The sequence below is a fragment of the Pan troglodytes genome, chromosome 18, assembly GCF_028858775.2.
Source record: "Pan troglodytes isolate AG18354 chromosome 18, NHGRI_mPanTro3-v2.0_pri, whole genome shotgun sequence".
In the NCBI taxonomy this organism is placed as follows: domain Eukaryota; kingdom Metazoa; phylum Chordata; class Mammalia; order Primates; family Hominidae; genus Pan; species Pan troglodytes.
In genome coordinates this window covers 31620196-31644117 of record NC_072416.2, presented here as the reverse complement: position 1 = coordinate 31644117, position 23922 = coordinate 31620196, and the positions used below count along the sequence as shown (strand labels likewise).

The 23922-nt window shown below is 55.8% G+C and overlaps 4 protein-coding genes across 12 annotated transcripts in view; 2 read left to right on the top strand and 2 right to left on the bottom strand.

Moving 5' to 3' along the window:
- Nucleotides 1-23922, top strand: part of LOC112207873 (nuclear pore complex-interacting protein family member B8) — a 159251-nt gene that overhangs the window by 79152 nt on the left and 56177 nt on the right. The window lies entirely within an intron of this gene.
- On the bottom strand, nucleotides 130-18039 carry SULT1A2 (sulfotransferase family 1A member 2). Of its 7 annotated transcripts, none has more exons than XR_008539999.1 (8): nucleotides 5180-5285; nucleotides 3965-4116; nucleotides 3732-3857; nucleotides 3545-3642; nucleotides 1628-1754; nucleotides 1438-1532; nucleotides 450-668; nucleotides 130-327 (listed from the first exon to the last, which is right to left on the bottom strand). XR_008539999.1 is itself a non-coding variant. In XM_024349461.3 (8 exons), the coding sequence occupies exons 2-8, from the start codon at nucleotides 4110-4112 to the stop codon at nucleotides 215-217; spliced, it is 888 nt and encodes a 295-aa protein (XP_024205229.2). In that variant the 5' UTR covers nucleotides 4113-4116; nucleotides 18018-18039; the 3' UTR covers nucleotides 130-214. The 7 variants fall into 7 exon arrangements, 6 of the variants coding, with proteins under 6 accessions (XP_024205229.2, XP_003315084.3, XP_063652998.1 ...); XM_024349461.3 differs by lacking the exon at nucleotides 5180-5285 and adding an exon at nucleotides 18018-18039 and having other exon boundaries at nucleotides 450-630; XM_003315036.7 differs by having other exon boundaries at nucleotides 450-630.
- On the top strand, nucleotides 6562-12133 carry LOC100608678 (uncharacterized). Its single transcript, XM_054668251.1, has 9 exons — nucleotides 6562-6578; nucleotides 7432-7512; nucleotides 8428-8615; nucleotides 8824-9009; nucleotides 9287-9427; nucleotides 10079-10208; nucleotides 10279-10422; nucleotides 10645-10680; nucleotides 10787-12133. Exons 1-9 carry the CDS (start codon nucleotides 6562-6564, stop codon nucleotides 10854-10856), a joined length of 993 nt encoding a protein of 330 aa, XP_054524226.1. The 3' UTR covers nucleotides 10857-12133.
- On the bottom strand, nucleotides 12451-18149 carry LOC100608036 (sulfotransferase 1A1-like). Of its 3 annotated transcripts, none has more exons than XM_024349464.3 (8): nucleotides 18018-18149; nucleotides 16796-16947; nucleotides 16566-16691; nucleotides 16380-16477; nucleotides 13826-13952; nucleotides 13636-13730; nucleotides 12956-13136; nucleotides 12451-12833 (listed from the first exon to the last, which is right to left on the bottom strand). In XM_024349464.3, the coding sequence occupies exons 2-8, from the start codon at nucleotides 16941-16943 to the stop codon at nucleotides 12721-12723; spliced, it is 888 nt and encodes a 295-aa protein (XP_024205232.2). In that variant the 5' UTR covers nucleotides 16944-16947; nucleotides 18018-18149; the 3' UTR covers nucleotides 12451-12720. The 3 variants fall into 3 exon arrangements, with proteins under 3 accessions (XP_024205232.2, XP_063652997.1, XP_054525094.1); XM_063796927.1 differs by having other exon boundaries at nucleotides 16796-16978; nucleotides 18018-18131; XM_054669119.2 differs by lacking the exon at nucleotides 18018-18149 and adding an exon at nucleotides 17419-17436.

The window sequence follows — 23922 nt, the reverse complement described above, 5'->3', positions numbered from 1 at the left end:
CCAGACCCTCTCCCCTCTCCAAACAGGGCAAGTTGAGGAGCTGGAGCAGGGAGGTGGCCGTATTTGGCCCCAGTGGGCAATCACTCTTTCAGCTCAGGGTTTCTCTTGGCTTGGAATAGAGACTCTGCATTGAACACAAATCATACTTTATTCTGGAGCCTCTTGGTCAGGCTTGATTCGCACACTCCCTCTGCAGTGACTCCAGGAACCCCTCTCACAGCTCAGAGCGGAAGCTGAGGCTGCAGCCTGCCATCTTCTCCGCATAGTCCGCATCGAAGCGCTCATTCTGCGCCACGGTGAAGGTGGTCTTCCAGTCCCCAGCCATGCCTGGGGGAGGAAGGCAGGGAGCAAAGCTGGAGTCTCATTCCAGGGGAGGCCCCGAGTGCCTATGGGGAGGCTCCAGCTGCTGCTCCCACCCGCCCCAAACCCCCGTACTGGCCGGCACCCACCTTTCCTCATGAAGGGGGAGATGCTGTGGTCCATGAACTCCCGGTGGACGGTGGTGTAGTTGGTCATAGGGTTCTTCTTCATCTCCTTGAACGACGTGTGCTCAACCATGAGGTCCACGGTCTCCTCTGGCAGGGAGCGCCCCACAAACTCCAGGATCTTTTGAATCTCCCTTTTGGGGTTCTGAGCAGCAGAGGGCTCCTCAGTGGAGGCTCGGATTGCTGATTCAGGAAAATAAAAGGGGTCCACTTCTCTAACCTCAGAGGGGAACTGGCCACTTCCACTTGAAAACCCATAGAGCCAGCTCCTCGACCACTGGGACCCCAGTCCCTGGGGCAAAATGAATTGCTCTCTGCCGTGTGATCCCATCATGAGCTGGGCTTGGCTCCTATGGGTAAGGACTGGGATGGTCTTCTTCCGTGCCTGTGGCCCTGGGTGGCATAACCATTGGCAGGGAGAAGCAATTGGAATAGATAGCTGATCTGTGGCAAGGGGCCGTGGTTCAGGCGTGTAATTCCCAAGACTTTGGGAGGCTGAGGCAGGCGGATCACCTGAGCTCAGGAGATGGAGACCAACCTGGCCAACATGGCACAACACAAAAATTAGCCAGGCATGGTAGTGTGCATCTGTAATCTCAGCTACTCAGGAGACTGAGGCAGGAGAATCACTTGAACCTGGGAGGGGGGGTTACACTGAGCTGAGATCACACCACTGCACGCCATCCTGGACAACAGAGCAAGACTTTGTCTCAAAAAAAAAAGTAGCTGATCCATGGCCACCCGTGCAGCTGACTCAGGCACAGGAGATGAGAGCTGTGCCCAGCCTGCTGCCACATGGGGCTGTAGTGGGGCCTGGGCCAGGGAGTCAGGATGGGGAATCCGGGCCTGTTGGAGGGGCCGCCCAGGGAGGTGGCTGGGTGGCCTTGGCAGGTCCCTGTGAAGTGCCTGCCCCCAGGTGTCACGTGGAGGGAAGCATCACAGGCGGTCTCACCTCCTTCATGTCTTCATAGAAGAGGTAGAGAACAGGGTGGGTGCGGCTCAGCTCCCACCACTCCTGCACGTGCTGGTACCAGGACCCATAGGACACTAGAGAAGCGGGCAGGGGGAGCCGACACAGGGTTGCTGTGCGTTGTAGCCACCACCCCTTAGCTCCACACCTTCCTTCCTCCCATCAAACCCACCTTCTCCAGCCATGAACTTCTCCAGGAAGCTTTCCCAGGTCCCAGGGTGAGGGTACACTTTGGCCATGTGGTAGAAGTGATAGTAGGAAACCGCCACATCCTTTGCGTTGCGGGCAACATAGACCACCTGCAGGGGCAGAAGACTCAACCCCAGCACCATCACCACACAGCCTGCCCCAGGCCAGCTCATCTCTTGGTTTGGCAAAGGAGGAACCTGAGGCTTAGAGGCTGACTTGTTTGAGATCTCACCGCACAGGTAGGGCCAATCCGGGATCTGAACCCTGCTCAGAAGCCAAAGTCCTGCCTGGTCCCTGAGACCATCATATTCTATAGTAATATAATCTGCATCAATGCATCACACCCCGATCTGGAGCAAGGCATGCTCCACCAGGCATGTTCCCACCACCACCAAATTTTGTGGGCCTGTGAGGACCCACCCTCTACCTTTCTTAGGTCTACCCGGAAGAGTCTCATGTTTTTGGTCATCAGAGCAAAAGGCAGAGAGTCCCCCCCGTGGAAGATGAGACAAGTCTGGAGGAAGTGAGGCGACTCTCGCAGAAGAACAGGACCAAAGCTGGGCTGAGCCGGGGCCTCCTTCCCTGGATTCACATGCCCCACACCTGGACCTTTGCTTTTTTCTTTTTGTTGTGGTGTTTTTTTTTGGGGGGGGGGGGGACTCTAGGTCTCAAAAAAAAGAGAAAAGAGGAAAAAGACCTTGGGCTTTCTTTTTTCCTGTTGCCCAGGTTGGAGTGCACTGGAGTGATAATAACTCACTGCAACCTTGACCTCCCAGGCTCAAGCAATCCTCCAACCTTAGACTTTTGAGTAGCTGGGACTATAGCGCTATGCCACCATGCCCTGCTGATTATTTGCATCTTTTATAGAGATGGAGTCTCCCCATGTTTCCTGGGCTGGTCTGGAGCTCCTGAGCTCAAGCGATCCACCCATCTTGGCCTCCCAAAATGCTGGCATTACAGCGGTGAGCCACCCAGGTGGCAAACCTTTTTAAATATTTATTTGTTTTGTTTGAAACAATGTCTCGTGTCTCCCAGGCTGGAGTGCAGTGGCACAATCTCGGCTCACTGCAACCACCGCCTCCCAGGTGCAAGCTATTCTCCTGCCTCAGCCTCCCGAGTAGCTGGGATTACAGGCGCCTGCCCCAACACCTGGCTAATTTTTGTATTTTTAGTAGAGACGGGGTTTCTCCATGTTGGCCAGGCTGATCTCAAACTCCTAACCTTGGGTGATCTGCCCACCTCGACCTCCGAAAGTGCTGGTATTACAGGCGTGAGCCACAACAGGCCCAGCCCCCTGCCACCTGCCGCTTTTTTTTTTTTTTTTTTTTTTGAGACAGAGTTTTGCTCTTGTTTCCCAGGCTGCAGTGCAATGGTGAGGTCTTGGCTGACTACAACCTCTGCCTCCCAGCTTCAAGCAATTCTCCTGCTTCAGCCTCCCAAGTAGCTGGGATTACAGATGCCTGCCACCATGCCCGGCTAATTTTTTTGTATTTTTAGTAGAGATGGGGTTTTGCCATGTTGGCCAGGCTGATCTCAAACTCCTAGTCTCAGGTGATCCACCTGCCTCAGCCTCTTCAAGTGCTGGAATTACAGGTGTGAGCCACCGCACTGGTGGGACACTCTTTCTATTCATCGTTTTTTGAGACAGTGTTTCTCTGTCACCCAGCCTGGAGTGCACTGGTGTGATCATAGCTCACTGTAGCCTTAAACTCCTAGGCTCAGATGATCCTCCCACCTCAGCCTCCTGAGTAGCTGGTATTACAGGCACACACCACTATGCACAGCTAATTTTTTTTTTTTGGAAGAGACTTATCTGGAACTTCTGGCTTCAAGGGATCTTCCCACCTCAGCCTCCCAAAGTACTGAGATTGCGGGTGTGAACCACTGTGCCCAGTCTCACCTTGACCTTCTGATCCAACAGAGTCTGGGGGAGCAGAGCCAGGGGCAGGTGTGTCTTCAGGAGTCGTGGGGCCGGTGTGTCTTTCAGAGTCTCCAGCCCTGAGCAGTGAGTCAGGGAAGGTCTGGTGAGCTGAAGCCCCAGCCCTGTCTTCCTCCACTCCCCTTGCACCCAGGACACACTCACACACCTGAGGGAATCCCTGGGACTTTGAACTCAAGGAAGGGCACCCGCATGTAGATGGGAGCTCGGTGACACTTCTCCAGGTCACCACCCTGGTAGATCATGTCCAAAATCTGGCTCACCCAGGTGGTGCCTGGAGAGGGAGGGAGATGGGAGGTGAGCAGGCTGAGGTGAGCATGACCTCGCTGGCCAAGGTGGGGACTGCTGCCTGGGAGAGGGTGGGTGGCCCTCCTCACCTACCGGACTTGGGGTAGGTGCTGATGAGCAGGTCATCGGGCCAGGCCTGAAAGCTCTGCAGGGGCCACAGTGCCTCTGCAAAGTACTTGATGAGCGGGACCCCCTTCACGTACTCCAGTGGCGGGCGAGAGATGTCCTGGATCAGCTCCATGTTCCTGCGTCAGGGGCCAGAGCCAGGCCCGTTCCCTTACCACCATCACAACAGCAAGAAAGTGGAATTCTTGCTTTCAGGGAAGTCACTGAGGCCTAGGGAGGCTGAGTGACTTGCCCGCACTCACAAAGCCAGTCAGTGGCGGGGCTGGGGCTGAAAACCAGGTCGGGCTCTAATGCGGTGGTTCCCCAGCCTGGCCGCACCTTTCATTCACCTGCAGAGCTGTTCAAAATCCCAGGGCCTGGGCCATGGTGCAGACCAGTGAAAGCACCCTCGTGGCGCGGGGCCCAGATATCAGGGTATGTGAAGTTCTCCAGGAGAGTCCAGCTACACTGAGGAAGCTCTAGGACCTTCCTGTGCTGTCTTCCTGCCAGCCAGCGCCCTTTGTCTCACCATTTCCTGCTGGGACCCCCAGCCTCCACCCAGTGGGCTCCTCTCCCCGATGTTCCCCTCCTTGAGCCCCTCGGCGCCTCACATGTGGCAACTCCTAGGCTGGCCAGGCCTGTGATCCACTTGCCCGGCCACAGTCCATCTGGGCTCCAGGACAAACAGCCCATTGAGCAACTGAGCTGGTATTGGGGGCCAGAGCCTGGTGTGGGAATGAGCAAAACTGTGATGACTCAGCAAAAGGAGGATCCTGGGCAGGGTGGCTCCCACCTGTAATCCCAGACCCTAGGGAGGCTGAGGCCAGAAGTTGGAGACCAATCTGGGCAGCATTGGAAGACCCCATCTCTAAAAATCTTTTAAAAATATTTTTTAAAACTATCCAGGCAGGATGGCGAGGGTCTGTAGTCCTAGCTACTGAGGCAGGAGAATCACTTGAGCCCAGGAATTCAAGGCTGCAGTGGCCAGGATCCCACAGCACTCCAGTCTCGGTGACAGCAAGACCTGGCCTCCCCGGAAAAAAAAAAAAAGGAAGGGAGGGGGATTCAGGCCAGCCGGGGTTGTCTGAAATGGGATATCCATGGGGAGAGGGCAGGGATGGCAGAGGCCTCGGCTTCTGGAATGTTGAAGCCACAAGCTGAGCAGGGTGAGGGTGCCCTGGGCCATTCCAGTGTGTCACTCACCTGAGCTCTTGGGAACCTGGCCTTGTGCCCTCCTCGCCCGCAGTGGCTGAGTGTGGGTGTTGTGTGGGGAATGCAGGGGTGTTGTCTGTGTTGAGGGTTTCTTAGGTCAGTGTGGGAGGGATCTGGAGCCGGGGCTGGACTTAGATTTCCTTCCGGAAGGAAGGGGTAGAGTTGGGGGTGGGGGAGCTTCTCTATTACCCTCCTTAGTTTGCCAGCTGGAGACAAGCTTAAAGTGATCTCCAAAGCCACGACTGGGTTTGGTGTGTAGAAAACAGAAGAATGAAAGGGGAAAGGGCCCAATGGTGGGTTTGTTTTTGTGGGTTTTTTTGTTTTTTGAGCTGTCACGGGGCTCCTGACCTGCCCCTGAACTCCAACAGACAAGCTTTCTCTAATTGACCCAGGCAAGAGAGGGGAGGGATTGGAGGAGAAAGATGGGATAGGCAGGCCCGGGAAAGGTCACCTACCTGCTGGCTCCAGGCCAGTCTTGAAGGTGCCAGGGGTCCTGGCCCAGTGCAGCCCACAGGCCTCCAGCAGCCCATGCACTCCAGGCTCTGACCACAAGGCCAGTCTGGAGTGATGTGTGTGGGCAGAATGAAGGGGCAGGGGTGGAGCAGAGCATGGATCCATAGAACAAGAAAGAACAAGGACACTGCAGTCCCATTGCCCTGGGAGCCAGCCCCAGCTTCATGGCTCCCTGGGGACCTCACAGAACATCGATAGAAGATCCTAGAAGAACCACAGCCCCTGGCAGGTACTTTTCTTTCCATGGGTTTGAAGGAGGCTCCACAGACAGAGGCCAGAGGAGGTTGAGGCTTGGAAGCCACAGGGCCCCGTGGAAGGAGTGCATCCCCCCACCCTCCTCGTTCTTTGTCCTCACTATTTAAAGTCCAGGGTCAAGCTGGGCACGAGACAGGTAAACAACCATCTGAGTAACGGTGAGTCTCCCAAGCTTTCCCAGGGTTGCGTGAGCTCAGAGGCAAGCGGGGAAAACTGAGGCATGGGATTTCCAGGCAGAGGAAAGGCTGCTCCCCTGCTAGGGCCACAGGCCCCTCCTCCCTCCTCTGTGCCCCTGAGGAATCCCCATGACTGGCAGGTCCTCGGGCTACTAGCTCCACCCCTGCCCTCAGCAACCTTCAGGAGGCCCTCTTGACTCAGACTTTGTACTGCACTCTAGTGAAAACCAGCCGGACCAGCAGGGGGTGGCACAGAAAAGAGGCGAGAATGTGAGATTAATAGAGTGCTAGCAAGAGAACAGAAAATCCCAGGCAGCAGCTTCACATGACCAGAAGAAGGAAACTTGAAATAGCTGCATGTGCCAAGGGCCAATAAGTCCCTGAAAAATAGGATGAGGACCAAGCTGGCTACGACCAACCAGAAGCAACATGGCGCTGTATTTGATGTAGGTTTCACCTAGGATCTCATTGTATGATCAGTAACATATGAAACCATACACCCACCAGTGCCAAGACGGCTCCAGGAACACCTGTATTTGGGTGTAAATTGTGGCACCATGGTCTTGAGAAATCTTTACCTTTTCCTGGACTCTTCATGAATATACCCCTCTTGAGTTAAAGAAGCCCATAAAGGTCAGCCTCACACCTTGTAGGGCATGAGACACTCTCTTGAGGACCCCCACATTCCCCTTCTTGAGTGAGTCCTTTCGCTTTGCAAGAAATCTCCCTACATTCATGACTTTCTGACTTGTCCTTAAATTCCTTCTGGCAAAGGTGTCAACAGCCTGGATACTGATCGAGGTCGATGTCCCACTGGTCTTTGAGGACCTCCCCTAGGCCACTGGTATCTGGAGGGGGTTAGGGACACTGAGGATCAGGTCTCCAGCAGGGCTGTCCACTGTGCCTGCAGAGGCAAGAAAGTTGGTCACAGGCAGCCCAGGGCAGGGAGTGGGGTAGGAGGCCGGGGCCAAAGCCCACTCTCTTCTTCTAATTCCGAGTCTTCTATTTCCTTCATGCCCATCCGGCACAGCCAGATCAGGTCACCCAAAGCAGTGACACCTCACAGCTACCGAGGCATGGGGCCAGAGAGAGATACAGAGTCAGGCATCACAAGCCCCCTCCAGGCTCAGCCCTGAATACCAAGATCAGGACTTGGCTGCCCCAGCCTGGATTGCACAACTGGGCACCCTCTTACCAGAGCTGGACCAGGCTGGGGCCAGGGGACTGCACTCAGCTAGGGCATTGGCCCTCTAGGGGCAGAAGCTGCCCTGGTTCTTCCTGAAGGAACTCCTCTCACAGGCAGATCACGTGGGCTCTTGGGGCAGCCAGGGTTGGGGCAACACAAGGGCCCCTCTTCATCCTGTCCCAGGCAGCAGGCAGGTAAGAGACAAGGAGGGAGAGGGAGCTGGCAGCAACCCCTCTGTTCAGCAGGCACTGTTCCGGGCATTACACAGCTCCATCCTGTGAGGCAGGGGTGACTCTTATTTGCATCTTACAGATGAGGAAATGGACATGGGGGTTTAAAATCCTTGCCCCCTGGGACTAAGCTGGTGCAGGTCCTGTGAGCATCAGCAGTGATTGATTGAGTCGCAGCCTCACCACTGCAGCCAGACCTGAACTTCCTCACAGCTCAGCAACACCCAGCAGGTCACTGAATCTCCACAGGGCAAGTCCTCTACTCACTCACAATTAGCGGGAGCTCAGTAGAAGGCGCCCATCATCCATTATTTTATTAACTATTTTTTGGCCATCAGCTCTGTGTAAGACTTTGTTCTACAGCAGTGACAAGAGCTGCCCTCGGGCAGTTCAGTGCAAAGGTTGGGGTGGGAGAGAATAATGAGAACCCTAAAGACGAAGCAAGTAACAAAGTATTCAGGAAAAGGAGCGGATGGGCAAGTACACAAGAAGTGCAATTTTATTTTATATTTTTAGAGACAGGGTCTTGCTCTTTTGCCCGGGCTGTAGTGCAGTGGAGTGATCATAGCTCACTGCAGCCTCCAACTCCTGGGTTCAGGTGATCCTCCCATCTCAGCCTCCCCGGTAGCTGGGACTACAGGCATGTGCCACCATGCCCGGCTTATCAGAGCTGCAATTTTAAATCGGGAGCCAGGGAAGACCTCCCTGTGGAGGTGGCAGTTTATCAAGACAGAAGTTGTAGAGAAGAACCTTCCAGTCAAAGGGAAAAGGCAGGTCCTGCTGTGCTCAGGAATGGCCAGAACTACTATCATCCCCATCTTAGAGACGGGGACAGGGCCGCAAAAGTGTCAGGGCGTTTCCTGATTCCTCAACAAACAGCTGGATCCGAAGTCGTCTGGAAGATCGAGACTCAGTGCCTGGGGCGGACCTCCCCTGGAGCGCGTGGGCGCACAGGGCGCACAGGCCTCTAGGTCCCAGGGTCCGGCTCAGGCTCAGGCTTGGCGTCAGCAAAGGGACCTGCGCGGCGTCCTGGGGCAGAGGAGGCCCGAAGGCCAGTGGCCAGTGCGGTGCGGCTGGAGGAGGTTGGGGCGCTGCAGGAGAGGGAGGCGCGCCCAGAGCGGGGGTGCCAGGCCCGCTCCAACCGCAGCAGGGTAGGGGGGCATCAGGGCGGCTCCGGGCAGGTGTCGGACCCTAAACCCCGGCCACTAGCGGCTGCCCGGTCTTTTTCCTTACTCGAAGGGCGGCCACGGCTGACGGGAAGCTGTGCACTATGAGCGCTATCTCCCTGGGGAGGAGAACGGGAATGTCCCTGGGAGTCCCGCCGCGCTCCACCGCGGGTCCCCTCCAACCCAACCCGAAAGCGAGGTCCTCATTCCGGGCTTCAGCAGAGTCCCAGGCCCCGCCCCTGCCTGAAGTCACGCCCCCTGCACCTGTCCTCCTCAGGCCCTGCCTCCAGCCCAGGTACCCACCCACCTGTCCCCCACCCTCTCCCTCCTGCGCTCCATCCGACCCCAGCGTGCCCACCAAGACCCCTAGGCTGGACTCCAGCCTGGGTCATCACCCCGCCCCAACCCGCTCCTTCCCGGAATTCCACCGCCGAGATTCCCAGCGCACTGGTTCCCCGTCGCGCGCCTCCTCTGCGACAGGCCTCGTCCCCTCCCCAGACGCCCCACCCTTGTCACAGGCCTGGCGGGTCCCTCTCATCAGGCCTGTGCCTCGCGGGGTCCGCCTTCTCCAGGAAGCCTTCCTCCAGCCACAGAGACCCTCCCCGTCTCACCAGGAGTGCAACGGCACGATTCAGCTCGCTGCAACCACTGCCCCGACCCCCGGGGCTCAAGCGATTCTCCTGCCTCAGCCTCCCAAGTAGATGGAATTACAGGTACGTGCCACCACGCCTGGCTAATTTTTGTTTATTTCTAGTAGAGACGGGGTTTCACCATGTTGGCCAGGCTGTTCTCAAAGAACACCTGACCTCAAGTGATCTGACCGCTTAAGGCCTCCCAAAGTGCTGAGATTACAGGCGTGAGCGACTGCGCCCGGCCTGGACCCTGTCTTTTGTGAGGCCCCCATTGTGCTGCTGGACCCGACAAGCAGGGTTGACAGTGAACCCCACATAGACGCGGCCCTGGTGACAGGAGTTCAGGCAGTAGAGCAGGTAGACGCAGAAGAAGCGCCTCCGCCTCTCAGGGACCCTGCGGGATCCTTCGAATCTTAGGAAATTCTTATTAAATACACTTCTGGGTCAGCACGACATCAGGAAGAGAACCTGACCAGCACCTCAGAACCCGCGTTGTCCCTCCCTGGTTCCTCCCTCTGGGTGCCAGCTGTGCTGCCATCTCACCCATCTGTAGTTGAAAGCAGCAGCCCTTGTAGGACACCTGGCCGATCGGGTCACAGTCCTGGTGGGCCCTCGGGCTCACTTGGGAGCTTGAGGCTCCCAGGGGCTCCTTCCCACAGCTCAGTGCAGCATGCTGGGGGGTCAGGGCCAGCCCCTGTCCCTGGGGCCTCAGGCCTCCCTTTCTTCCCACAGTGGCCAAGATCGCGGGTCTCTACAATGACTCGGAGCCACCCCGGAAGACCATGCGCAGAGGGGTGCTGATGACCCTGCTGCAGCAGTCGGCCATGACCCTGCCCCTGTGGATCGGGAAGCCTGGTGACAAGTGAGGGCAGCAGCTGCGAGGGAGGGGCTGGTGCCCAGGGGCTGGGACTGATCCTTTGTTCCACTCACAGGCCCCCACCCCTCTGTGGAGCCAACCTCGCCTCAGGGGACTATGTGACCAGACCTGGAGACAAGGTGGCTGCCCGGGTGAAGGCCGTGGATGGGGACGAGCAGTGGATCCTGGCCGAGGTGGTCAGTTACAGCCACACCACCAAGTGAGTGACACCAGCCCCGGGGCTGCTCTCTGGTTGCTGCACCTGCCTGGGCTGCCACTCTGCTTCCTGTCTGCACAGCGGGAGAAAAGCTCCCCAGAGGGTGCTGTGGGCAGGGCCGGCTGTGCAGGGAGCACCGGTCCTCGCCCTGCCCCTGTCCTCCACACTCCCCCACAGGGACTATGCCCCTGGTTGCATCCAGCGTTTTCCTCCTTTTGTCCACAGGTATGAGGTAGATGACATCGATGAAGAAGGCAAAGAGTGAGTGTCCAGGCCAGGGCAGGGCATGGAGCCTGGGGGCAGCATAACAGCTGGGAAGGAGCATCCCCACCCGGCCACAGGCTGACACAAGACCCTCAACCACCAGGAGACACAGCATGAGCTGGCGCCGAATCATCCTGCTGCTCCAGTGGAAGGTCAACCCCGAGACACCCTGAGGCCTTGTTGCAGAAGGAGCAGCTCGTGCTGACCCTGTATCCGCAGACCACCTGCTTCTACCGTGCCCTGATCCATGCGCCCTCACAGTGGGTAAAGCAGCCTCCATGGGAGAGGCCATGGATGATGTCAGGAACAGGCTGATCAGACAGGCGGGCGGTCCTTGTTTGGGCCAGGGCAGGGCATGAAGCCCAGGTGAGGCAGGATAGGTAGTCAAGGAGACAGCCACTTTCTCAGGATGCTGTGGCCTTGGTGACCGCACGGCCAACACAGTAAGCCTCAGCATTTGCCTGGTCACTGAGCTCAAGCAAAGCTATCTTCAGTAGGGACTTTCCCTTTTGAGAACATGTGCATTTTGATTTTACCTGTCCTCAAACTGACCCTTTACTCATTTTAATAGTAAAAACCACACCCCTGGGTGGAGATTTAAAATGCTAATGAGATATGCGTCCTAGGAACAGGCATATATAGCAAATGCGCATGTGCACCCAGGGGACCACCCAGAACATGCTTACTAGTGATGCCTCTTCCCACCCATTATGAAGAGTTGTGTGAGACTCCCATAAAGGGAGTTTTTCCTGCAGTAATCAACACTGTCCCACCCTGAGGAGCAGCCCATTCTGAGCTCACTCAAGGTGTATTGTCTATGCTGCACTTAACTTTCAAAATACAGTTTTTCTTTTGCAATAAGTTACTCCATGCTGCACTTCTTTGGCTGTGTGTTTCCTGTTTAAATTATTTTATTTTGCTTATTTATTTATTTTTTTTTTGAGACAGAGTCTTGCTCTGTCACCCAGGCTGGTGGGCAGTGGCGCGATCTCGGCTCACTACGATTCTCCTGCCTCGGCCTCCCGAGTAACTGGGATTACAAGTGCGCGCCAACACTCTCGGCTAATTTTGTATTTTTAGTAGAGATGGGGTTTCGCCATGTTGGCCAGGCTGGTCTCCAAATCCTGACCTCAGATGATCCACCAGGCTGAAGTGCTGGGATTAGAGGCATAAGCCACCGAGCCCAGCCCAAATCATAATTTATTTTATTTTATTCATTATTATTATTTTTTCGAGATGGAGTTTCACTCTTATGCCCAGGCTGGAGTGAAGTGGGGCGATCTTGGCTCACTGCAACCTCTGCCCCCTCCCCCACCAGTTTCAGCGATTCTCCTGCCTCAGCCTCCAGAGTAGCTGGGATTACAGGTGCCCACCCCCCCACCACACCCCTCTAATTTATGATTTTTTTTTTTTTTCCAGTAGAGTCGGGGTTTCACCATGTTGGCCAGGCTGGTCACGAATCAAATTTATTTTCATTACATTGTTTATTTCTCAGGCAGGGTTCACTCTGTCCCTCAGGCTTGAGTGGATTAGCCCAGTCACAGCCAACTGCAGCCACAACCTCCCTGGCTCAGGGGATCCTCCTGCCTTCACTTGTCAAGTAGCTGGGACTACAGGTGCCCACCACCACATGCAAATAATTTTCTCAAATTTTTGTAAGGTTGGTGTCTTGTTACGTTGACCAGGCTGGTCTCAAACTCCTGTCCTCTAGTGATCTTCTGGCCTCAACTTCACAAATTGCTGGGATTACAGGCATGAGCCACCCTGCCTGGCCCACAAATAATATTTTATTCTCTTGTTAAAAATTGATTTTATTTTATTTTATTTTTCAACAGAATCTCACTATGTTGCCCAGGTGGGTCTTGAACTCCTGAGCTCAAAAGATCCTCCCACCTCAGCCTCCCAAATTGCTGGGATTACAGACATGACCTACCGTCCCTGGCCCTCAATTCATATTTTATTCTTGGTCAGGATTGATTCGCCCCTTGGTCAGGCTTGATTCGCACACTCCCTCTGCAGTGACTCCAGGAGCCCCTCTCACAGCTCAGAGCGGAAGCTGAGGCTGCAGCCTGCCACCTTCTCCGCATAGTCCGCATCGAAGCGCTCATTCTGCGCCACGGTGAAGGTGGTCTTCCAGTCCCCAGACATGCCTGGGGGAGGAAGGCAGGGAGCAAAGCTGGAGTCTCATCCCAGGGGAGGCCCCGAGGGCCTATGGGGAGGCTCCAGCTGCTGCTCCCACCCGCCCCAAACCCCTGTGCTGGCCATCGCCCACCTTTCCTCATGAAGGGGGAGATGCTGTGGTCCATGAGCTCCCAGGGGACGGTGGTGTAGTTGGTCATAGGGTTCTTCTTCATCTCCTTGAACGACGTGTGCTGAACCATGAGGTCCACGGTCTCCTCTGGCAGGGAGCGCCCCACAAACTCCAGGATCTTTTGAATCTCCCTTTTGGGGTTCTGAGCAGCAGAGAGCTCCTCAGTGGAGCAAGACAAAACAGGCCCCCCTCTCTGACCTCAGAGGGGATTTGGCCACTTCCCCTGGAAACCCTGAAGAGCCTCGAACACCGGGGCCCCAGTCCCTGGGGTAAAATGAATTGCTCTCTGCCCTGTGATCCCATCATGAGCTCCGCTTGGCACCTATGGGTGAGGACCGTGATGGTCTTCTTCTGTGACTGTGGCCCTGGGTAGCACACCCTTTGGCAGGGAGTAGCAATAGGACTAAGTTTCTGATCCGTGGCCCCCCATGCAGCTGACTCAGGTGCAAGAGATGAGAGCTGTGTGGGGCCTGCTGCCAGGTGGGACCTGTAGTGGGGAGGCCTGGGACAAGAAGGCAGGATGGGGAATCTGGGCCTGCTGTGGGGGCTGCCCAGGGAGGGGGCTGGGTGGCCTTGGCGGGTCCCTGTGAGGTGCCTGCCCCCAGGAGTCACATGGAGGGAAGCATCGCACGTGGTCTCACCTCCTTCATGTCTTCATAGAAGAGGTAGAGAACAGGGTGGGTGCGGCTCAGCTCCCACCACTCCTGCACGTGCTGGTACCAGGATCCATAGGACACTAGAGAAGCAGGCAGGGGGTGCCAACAGAGGGTTGCTGTGCGTTGTAGCCACCACCCCTTAGCTCCACACCTTCCTTCCTCCCATCAAACCCACCTTCTCCGACCATGAACTTCTCCAGGAAGCTGTCCCAGGTCCCAGGCTCAGGGTGGACCTTGGCCATGTGGTAGAAGTGGTAGTAGGAAACCGCCACATCCTTTGCGTTGCGGGCAACATAGACCACCTGCAGGGGCAGAAGACTCAACCCCAGCACCATCACCACACAGCCTGCCCCAGGCCAGCTCATCTCTTGGTTTGGCAAAGGAGGAAGCTGAGGCTTACAGGCTGACTTGTTTGAGATCTCATGGCACAGGTAGGGCCAAGCCAGGATCTGAACCCTGCTCAGAAGCCAAAGTCCTGCCTGGTCCCTGAGACCATCATATTCTATAGTAATATAATCTACATCAATGCGTCACACCCCGATCTGGACCAAGGCATGCTCCACCAGCCGAGATCCCACCGCCACCAAATTTTGTGGGCCTGTGAGGACCCATCCTCTAGCTTTCTTAGGTCTACACTGAAGAGTCTTATGTTCTTGGTCATCAGAGCAAGAGGCAGACAGTCCCCGCCGCAGAAGATGAGACAAGGCTGGAGGAAGTGAGGCGACTTTCCCAGAAGAACAGGACCAAAGCTGGGCTGAGCCGGGGCCTCCTTCCCTGGATTCACATGCCCCACACCTGGACCTTTGCTTTTTCTTTTTATTGTGGGATTTATTTTACTTTATTTTATTTTTATTTATTCATTTATTTATTTATTGAGACAGACAGTCTCAAAAAAAAAAAAAAAAAAAAGACCTTGGTCTTTCTTTTTTTCTGTCACCGAAGTTGGAGTGCACTGGAGTGATAATAACTCACTGCAACCTTGACCTCCCAGGCTCAAGCAATCCTCCAACCTCAGACTTTCCAGTAGCTGGAACTACAGCGCCATGCCACCATGCCCTGCTGATATTTTGCATTTTTATAGAGATGGAGTCTCCCCATGTTTCCTGGGCTGGTCTGTAACTCCTGAGCTCAAGCGTTCTACCCACCTTGGCCTCCCAAAGTGCTGGCATTACAGCAGTGATCCACCACAGGTAGCACCCTTTTTTTTTTTTTTTTTTGGGAGGGAGTTTTGCTCTTGTTGCCCAGGCTGGAGTGCAATGGCGCGATCTCCGGCTCACTACAACCTCCTCCTCCCAGGTTAACGTGATTCTCCTGCCTCAGGCTACTGAGTAGCTGGGATTTTAGGCATGCGCACCACACCTGGCTAATTTTGTATTTTTAGTAGACACGGGGTTTTTCTATGTTGCTCCAGGTGGTCTAAAATTCCCAACCTCAGGTGATCTGCGCGGCTCAGCCTCCGAAAGTGCTGGGATTACAGGCGTGAGCCAATGCGCCTGGACACCTTTTTTAAATCTTTATTTATTTATTTACTTTGTTTGAAATGAAGTCTCTTTCTGTCTTCCAGGCTGGAGTGCTGTGGCTCGATCTTGGCTCACTGCAACCACCCACCTCCCAGGTTCAAGCGATTATCCTGCCTCAGCCTCCCGAGTAGCTGGGATTACAGGTGCCTGCCGCCACGCCTGGCTATTTTTTGTATTTTTAGTATGAACGGGGTTTCCCCATGTTGGCCAGGGTGGTCTCCAACTCCTGACCTCAGGTGATCCACCCACCTTGACCTCCCAAAGTGTTGAGATTACAGGCGTGAGCCACCATGTGCCTGGCCTACCCCCCCCTTTTTTTTTTTTGGAGACAGAGTTTCGCTCTTGTTGCTCAGGCTGGAGTGCAATGGTGCACTCTCGGCTCACTGCAACCTCTGCCTCCTGGGTTCAAGCAATTCTTCTGCCTCAGCCTCCTAAGTAGCTGGGATTACAGGTGCCTACCACCATGCCTGGCTAATTTTTTCGGATTTTTAGTAGAGATGGGATTTCGCCATGTTTGCCAGGCTGGTCTCCAACTCTTGACCTCAGGTGATCTGCCGGCCTCACCCTCTTAAAGTGCTGGGACACTTTAAGACAGGCGTGAGCCACCGCGCCTGCCGGCCCCTCTTTTTATTCTTCATCTTTTTTTGAGACAAGGTTTCTCTGTCATCTAGTCTGGAGTGCAGTGGTGTGATCATAGCTCACTTCACCCTTTTTTTTTTTTTTTTTGAGACAGTCTCACTCTTTCGCCCAGGCTGGAGTGCAGTGGTGGGATCTCGGCTCACTGCAAGCTCCGCCTCCCGGGTTCACGCCATTCTCCTGCCTCAGCCTCCTGAGTAGCTGGGACTACAGTCGCCCACTACCGTGCCCGGCTAATTTTTGTATTTTTTAGTAGAGACGGGGTTTCACCATGTTAGCCAGGATGGTCTCGATTTCCTGACCTTGTGATCCACCGGCCTCGGCCTCCCAAAGTGCTGGGATTACAGGCGTGAACCACCGCACCCGGTCTTCACTCTTGAACTCCTAGGCTCAGATGATCCTCCCACTTCAGCCTCCTGAGTATCTGGTACTACAGGCACACACCACCAGGCCCAGCTAATTTTTTTTTTTTTGGAAGAGATTGGTCTGGAACATCTGGCTTCAAGGGATCTTCCCAGCTCAGCCTCCCAAAGTGCTGGGATTATGGATGTGAAACACTGTGCCCAGCCTCACCTTGACCTTCTGATCCAACAGAGTCTGGGGGAGCAGAGCCAGGGGCAGGTGTGTCTTGATGAGCCGTGGGGCCGGTGTGTCTTTCAGAGTCTCCAGCCCTGAGCAGTGGGTCAGGGAAGGTCTGGTGAGCTGAGCCCCAACCCTGTCTTCCTCCACTCCCCTTGCACCCAGGACACACTCACACACCTGAGGGAATCCGTGGGACTTTGAACTCAAGGAAGGGCACCTGCATGTAGATGGGAACTCGGTGACACTTCTCTAGATCGCCGCCCTGGTAGATCATGTCCAAAATCTGGCTCACCCAGGTGGTGCCTGGAGAGGGAGGAAGATGGGAGGTGAGCAGGCTGAGGGCATGAACTTGCTGGCCAAGGTGGGGACTGCCACCTGGGAGAGGGTGGGTGGCCCTCTTCACTTACCGGACTTGGGGTAGTTGCTGATGAGCAGGTCATCAGGCCGGGCCTGGAAGCTCTGCAGGGGCCCCAGTGCCTCTGCAAAGTACTTGATGAGTGGGACCCCCTTCACGTACTCCAGTGGCAGGTGGGAGGTGTCCTGGATCAGCTCCATGTTCCTGCGTCAGGGGCCAGAGCCAGGCCCGTTCCCTTACCACCATCACAACAGCAAGAAAGTGGAATTCTTGCTTTCAGGGAAGTCACTGAGGCCTAGGGAGGCTGAGTGACTTGCCCGCACTCACAAAGCCAGTCAGTGGCGGGGCTGGGGCTGAAAACCAGGTCGGGCTCTAATGCGGTGGTTCCCCAGCCTGGCCGCACCTTTCATTCACCTGCGGAGCTGTTCAAAATCCCAGGGCCTGGGCCATGGTGCAGACCAGTGAAAGCACCCTCATGGCGCGGGGCCCAGATATCAGGGTGTGTGAAGGTCTCCAGGAGAGTCCAGCTACACTGAGGAAGCTCTAGGACCTTCCTGTGCTGTCTCCCTGCCAGCCAGCACCCTTTATCTCACCATTTCCTGCTGTGACCCCCAGCCTCCACCCAGTGGGCTCCTCTCCCAGATACTCCCCTCCTTGAGCCCCTCGGCGCCTCACATGTGGAAACTTCCCAGGCCAGCCAGGCCTGTGATCCACTTGCCAAGCCACAGTGCATCTGAGCTCCAGGACAAACACGGCCCATCGAGGAACTGAGCTGCTACTAGGGGCCAGAGCTGCTGTGGGAATGAACAAAACTCTGATGACTCAGCAAAAGGATGGGTCGAGGCAGGGTGGCTCCCGCCTGTAATCCTAGACCCTAGGGAAGCCGAGGCCAGGAGTTGGAGACCAACCTGGGGCAGCATTGCAAGACCCCATCTCTAAAAATCTTTTAAAAATATTTTAAAAAATTAACCAGGCAGGATGGTAAGGGCCTGTAGTCCTAGCTACTGAGGCAGGAGAATCACTTGAGCCCAGGAATTCAAGGCTGCAGTGGCCAGGATCCCACAGCACTCCAGCCTGGGTGACAGCAAGACCTGGCCTCCCCGGAAAAAAAAAAAAAAAAGGGAAGGGAGGGGGATTCATGCCAGCCAGGGTTGTCTGAAATGGGATATCCATGGGGAAAGGGCAGGGATGGCAGAGGCCTCGGCTTCTGGAATGTTGGAGCCACAAGCTGAGCAGGGTGAGGGTGCCCTGGGCCATTCCAGTGTGTCACTCACCTGAGCTCTCGGGAACCTGGCCTTGTGCCCTCCTCGCCCGCAGTGGCTGAGTGTGGGTGCTGTGTGGGGAATGCAGGGGTGTTGTCTGAGCTGAGGGTTTCTTAGGTCCAGTGTGGGAGGGATCTGGAGCCAGGGCCAGACTTAGATTTGCTTCCGGAAGGAAGAGGTGGGGTTGGGGGTGGGGGAGCTTCTCCATTACCCTCCTTAGTTTGCCAGCTGGAGACAAGCTTAAAGTGATCTCCAAAGCCACGACTGGGTTTGGTGTGTAGAAAACAGAATGAAAGGGGAAACGCCCAATGGTGGCTTTGTTTTTGTAGGTTTGTGTGTTTTGTTTTTTGTTTTTTGAGCTGTCACGGGGCTCCTGACCTGCCCCTGAACTCCACCCTGCCAGGCAGGCCAACAGACAAGATTTCTCTAATTGACCCAGGCAAGAGAGGGGAGGGATTGGAGGAGAAAGATGGGATAGGCAGGCCCTGGAAAGGTCACCTACCTGCTGGCTCCAGGCCAGTCTTGAAGGTGCCAGGGGTTCTGGCCCAGTGCAGCCCACAGGCCCCCAGCAGCCCATGCACTCCAGGCTCTGACCACAAGGCCAGTCTGGAGTGATGCGTGTGGGCAGAGTGAAGGGGCAGGGGTGGAGCAGAGCATGGATCCATAGAACAAGAAAGAATAAGGACACTGCAGTCCCATTGCCCTGGGAGTCAGCCCCAGCTTCATGGCTCCTGGGGACCTCATAGAACATTGATAGAAGATCCTAGAAGAACCACAACCCGTGGCAGGTGGTTTTCTTTCCCTGGGTTTGAAGGAGGCTCCACAGACAAGAGACCAGAGGAGGCCGAGGTTTGGAAGCCACAGGGCCCCGTGGAAGGGGGGCATCCCCCCATCCTCCTCGTTCTTTATCCTCACTTTAAAGTCCAAGGTCAAGCTGGGCACCAGATAGGTAAACAACCATCTGAGTAAAGGTGAATCTCCCAAGACTTCCAAGAAATGCGTGAGTTCAGAGGCAAGCGGACAGGTGGGAGTGTGGGGGAAGCTGAGGCATGGGAATTCCAGGCAGAGGAGAGGCTTCTCATATGCTAGGGCCATGGGCCCCTCCTCCCTCCTCTGTGCCCCTGAAGAATCCCCTTGACTGGCAGGTCCTCAGGCTACTAGCTCTGCCCCTGCCTTCAGCAACCCTCAGGAGGTTCCCTTTACTAAGACTTTGTATTGCACTCTAGTAACAACCTGTCGGACCCACACGGGGTGGCACAGAAAAGAGGCGAGAATGTGAGATTAATAGAGTGGTAGCAAGTGAATAGAAAATCCCAGGCAGCAGTTTCACATGAGGAGAAGAAGGACACTTGAAATAGCTGCATGTGCTAAGGGCCAATAAGTCCCTGAAAAATAGGATGAGGACCAAGCTGGCTACGACCAACCAGACACAACATGGCGCTGTATTTGATGTAGGTTTCACCTAGGATCTCATTGTATGATCAGTAACATATGAAACCATACACCCACCAGTGCCAAGACGGCTCCAGGAACACCTGTATTTGGGTGTAAATTGTGGCACCACGGTCTTGAGAAATCTTTACCTTTTCCTGGAATCTTCATGAATATACCCCTCTTTAGTTAAAGAAGCCCATAAAGGTCAGCCCCACACCTTGTAGGGCATGAGACACTCTCTTGAGGACCCCCACGTTCCTCTTCTTGAGTGAGTCCCTTTACTCTGCAAGAAATCTGCCTACGTTCATGACTTTTGCACTTGTCCTTAAATTGTTTCTGGCTAAGGTGCCAAGAGCCTGGAGAAGGCCTGGCGCAGTGGCTCACTCCTGTAATCCCAGCACTTTCGGAGGCCGAGGCAGGCAGATTCCCTGAAGTCGGGAGTTTGAGACCAGCCTGACCAACATGGAGAAACCTTGTCTCTACTAAAAATAGAAAATTAGTCAAGCCTGGTGGCACACGCCTGTAATCCCAGCTACTCGGGAGGCTGAGGCAGGAGAATCGCTTGAACCCGGGAGGCGGAGGTTGCGGTGAGCCAAGATCACGCCATTGCACTCCAGCCTGGGCAACAAGAGTGAAACTCTGTCTCAAAAAAAAAAAAAAAAAAAAAAAAGCGTGGAAACGGGCTGAGGTCGATGTCCCACCGGTCTTTGATGACCTCCCCTAGGCCACCAGTATCTGGAGGGGATTAGGGACACTGAGCTCCAGCAGGGCTATCCAGTGTGCCTGCAGAAACAAGAAGGTTGGTCACAGGCAGCCCAGGACAGGGAGTGGGGTAGGGAGGCTGGGGCCAAAGCCCACTCACATCTTCTAATTCCGAGTCTTCTACTATTTCCCCGGTGCTCATCCATCACAGGCAGATCAGGTCACCCAAAGCAGTGACACCTCACAGCTACCAAGGCATGGGGCCAGAGAGAGAGACAGAGTCAGGCATCACAAGCCCCCTCCAGGCTCAGCCCTGAATACCAAGATCAGGACACGGCTGCCCCGGCCTGGATTGCACAACTGGGCACCCTCTTCCCAAAGCTGGACCAGGCTGGGGCCGGGGGACTGCACTCAGCTAGGGCATTGGCCCTCTAGGGGCAGAAGCTGCCCTGGTTCTTCCGGAAGGAACTCCTCTCACAGGCAGATCGCGTGGGCTCTTAGCCAACAGCCAGGGTTGGGGCAACACAAGGGCCCTGCTTCATCCTGACCCAGGCAGCAGGCAGGTAAGAGACAAGGAGGGAGAGGCAGCTGGCAGCAAGCCCCTCTATGCAGCAGGCACTGTTCCGGGCATTACACAGCTCCATCCCGTGAGGCAGGGGTGACTGTTATTTGAATCTTACAGATGAGGAAATGGAGGTGGGGGTTTAAAATCCTTGCCCCTGGGACTAAGCTGGTGCAGGTCCTGGGAGCATCAGCAGTGACTGATTGAGTCACAGCCTCACCACTGCAGCCAGACCTGACCTTCCTCACAGCTCAGCAACACCCAGCAGGTCACTGAATCTCCACAGGGCAAGTCCTCTACTCACTCACAATTAGCGGGAGCTCAGTAGAAGGCACCCGTTTTCCATTATTTTATTAACTATTTCTTGGCTATCGTCTCTGCGCAGGACTTTGTTCTACAGCAGTGACAAGAGCTGCCCTCGGGCAATTTAGTGCAAAGGTTGGGGTGGGAGAGACTAACGAGAGTCATAAAGCACCTAGCCGGTGAGATAGTAAGTATTCAGGTAAAGAAGCAGACGGGGAAGTACACAAGAGGTGCAATTTTATTTTATATTTTTAGAGACAGTTTCTTGCTCTTTTGCCCAGGCTATAGTGCAGTGGAGCGATCATAGCTCACTGCAGCCTCCAACTCCTGGGATCAAGCGATCCTCCCACCTCAGCCTCCCCCCGTAGCTGGGACTACAGGCATATGCCACCATGCCCGGCTTCTCAGAGCTGCAATTTTAAATCGGGAGATAGAGAAGACCTCCCTGTGGAGGTGGCAGGTCATCAAGATAGGTGTAGAGAAGAACCTTCCAGTCAAAGGGAAAAGGCAGGTCCTGCTGTGCTCAGGAATGGCCAGAACTACTATCATCCCATCTTAGAGACGGGGACAGGGCCGCAAAAGTGTCAGGGCGTTTCCTGGCTCCTCAACAAACAGCTGGATCCGAAGTGGTCTGGGGGATGAGCCGCCCTGCCTGGGGCGGACCTCCCCTGGAGCTCAAGGGCTCGCAGGGCGCACAGGCCTCTTGGGCCCCGGGTCCGGCTCAGGCTCGGGCTTGGTGTCAGCAAAGGGACCTGCGCGGTGCCCCGGGGCCGGGGAGGCCCGAAGGCCATCGCCCGTGCGGCGCGGCGCATAGAGGTCCCGGCGGAGGTCGGGGTGCAGCGGGAGTAGGAGGCGCACCTATGGAGGGGGTTCCAGGCCCACTCCAACAGCGGCAGGATACGGAGGAGTTAGGGCGGCTCCAGGCAGGGGGCGGACCCCAAGCCCTTGCCCGCCTGCCGCCGCCTGGTCTCCTTCCTTACCCGAAGGGTTGCCACGGCGGGCGGGAAGCCGTGCACGACGAGCACTTTCTCCCTGGGGAGGAGAACGGGGGTGTCCCTGTGAGCCCTGCCGCGCCCAACCGCTGGTCCCCTCCAATTCCACCCGAGAGCTGGGTCCTCACTCCCGGCTTCAGCCTAGCCCCAGGCCCTGCCCCTAAATGAAGTCACGCCCCCTGCACCTGCCCACCTCAGGCCGCGCCTCCAGCCCAGGTACCCACCTGTCCCCCCTCCTCTCCCTCCTGCGCTCCATCCGACCCCAGCATGCCCACCAAGACCCCTACGCTGGCCCGCATCCTGGATCATCACCTCCGCCCCAGCCAGCTCCTCCCCGGAGTTCCACCGCCAAGATTCCCAGGGCACTGTCTCCCCGTCATGCTCCTCCTCTGTGACAGTCCCGTCCCCACCCTGGACTCCCCACCCATGTCACAGGCATGCCCCTCCCTCTCATCAGGCTTGTGCCCAGCGGGGTCCGCCTCCTCCAGGAAGCCTTCCTCCTGGCACAGAGACCCTTCCGGTCTCACCAGGAGTGCAATGGCCCGATTTGGCTCACTGCAACCTCTGCCGCTGCCCCCGCCCCATCTTTCAAGCAATTCTCCTGCCTCAGCCTTTTGAGTAGCTGTAATTACAGGCACGTGCCACCATGCCCGACTAATTTTTGTATTTCTATTACAGACGGGGTTTCACCATGTTGGTCAGGCTGGTCTCGAACTCCTGACCTCAAGTGATCCAACCGCTTTGGTCTCCCAATGTGTTGGGTTTACAGGCTTGAGCCACTGCGCCAGGCCTGGGCCCTGCCTTTTGTGTGGCCTCCATTGTGCTTCTGGACCTGACAAGCAGGGCTGACAGTGAACCCCATATAAACGTGGCCCTGATGACGGGGGTTCAGGCAGTAGAGCAGGTAGATGCTGAAGAAGCGCCCCGGCCTAGCCGCGACTCCCGTGGAACTCTTTGAATTTTAGGAAATTCTCCTTAAACACACTTCTGGTTCAGCACCGACATCAAGAAGAGAGCCTCTCCAGCACCTCGAAACTCACTTTGTCCCTCCCTGGTTCTTCCCGCTGGGTGCCCACTATGCTGCGGTCTCGCCCATCTGTAGCTGAGCCCAGCAGCCCCTGTAGGACACCTGGCCGAACGGGTCACAGTCCTGCTGGGCTCACTCGGGAGATGGAGGCTCCCAGGGGCTCCTCCAACAGCCCCAGGGCTGCTCTCTGGTCACTGCACCTGCCTGGGCTGCCACTCTACTTCTCATCTGCACAGCAGGAGAAAAACTCCACAGAGCGTGCTGTGGGCGGGGCCGGCTGTGCAGGGAGCACCGGGTCCTCGCCCTGCCCCTGTCTTCCACACTCCACTACAGGGACTGTGCCCCTGACTGCATCCTGCATTTTCCTCCTTTTGTCCACAGGTATGAGGTAGATGACATTGATGAAGAAGGCAAAGCGTGAGTGTCCAGGCCAGGGCAGGGCATGGAGCCTGGGGGCAGCCTAACAGCTGGGAAGGAGCATCCCCACCCGGCCACAGGTTGACACAAGCCCCTCTACCACCAGGAGACACACCGCGAGCTTGCGCCGGATCATCCCGCTGACCCGGTGGAAGGCCAACCCCAAGACAGACCCTGAGGCCTTGTTAGTCAAGGAGAAAACCATGTTCTCAGGATGCTGTGACCTTGGTGACAGCACGGCCAACACAGGAAGCCTCAGCATTCGCCTGGTCACTGAGCTCATTCAAGCAAAGCTATCTCCAGTAGGGACTTTCCCTTTTGAGAACATGTGCAAAGGGTCAGCAAACTGACACTTTGCTCATTTTAATAGTAAAAACCATACCCCTGAGTGGAGATTTAAGATGCTAATGAGACATGAGCCCGAGGAGCAAGCATGTATAGCAAATGCGCATGTGCACCCAGAAGACCACCCAGAACATG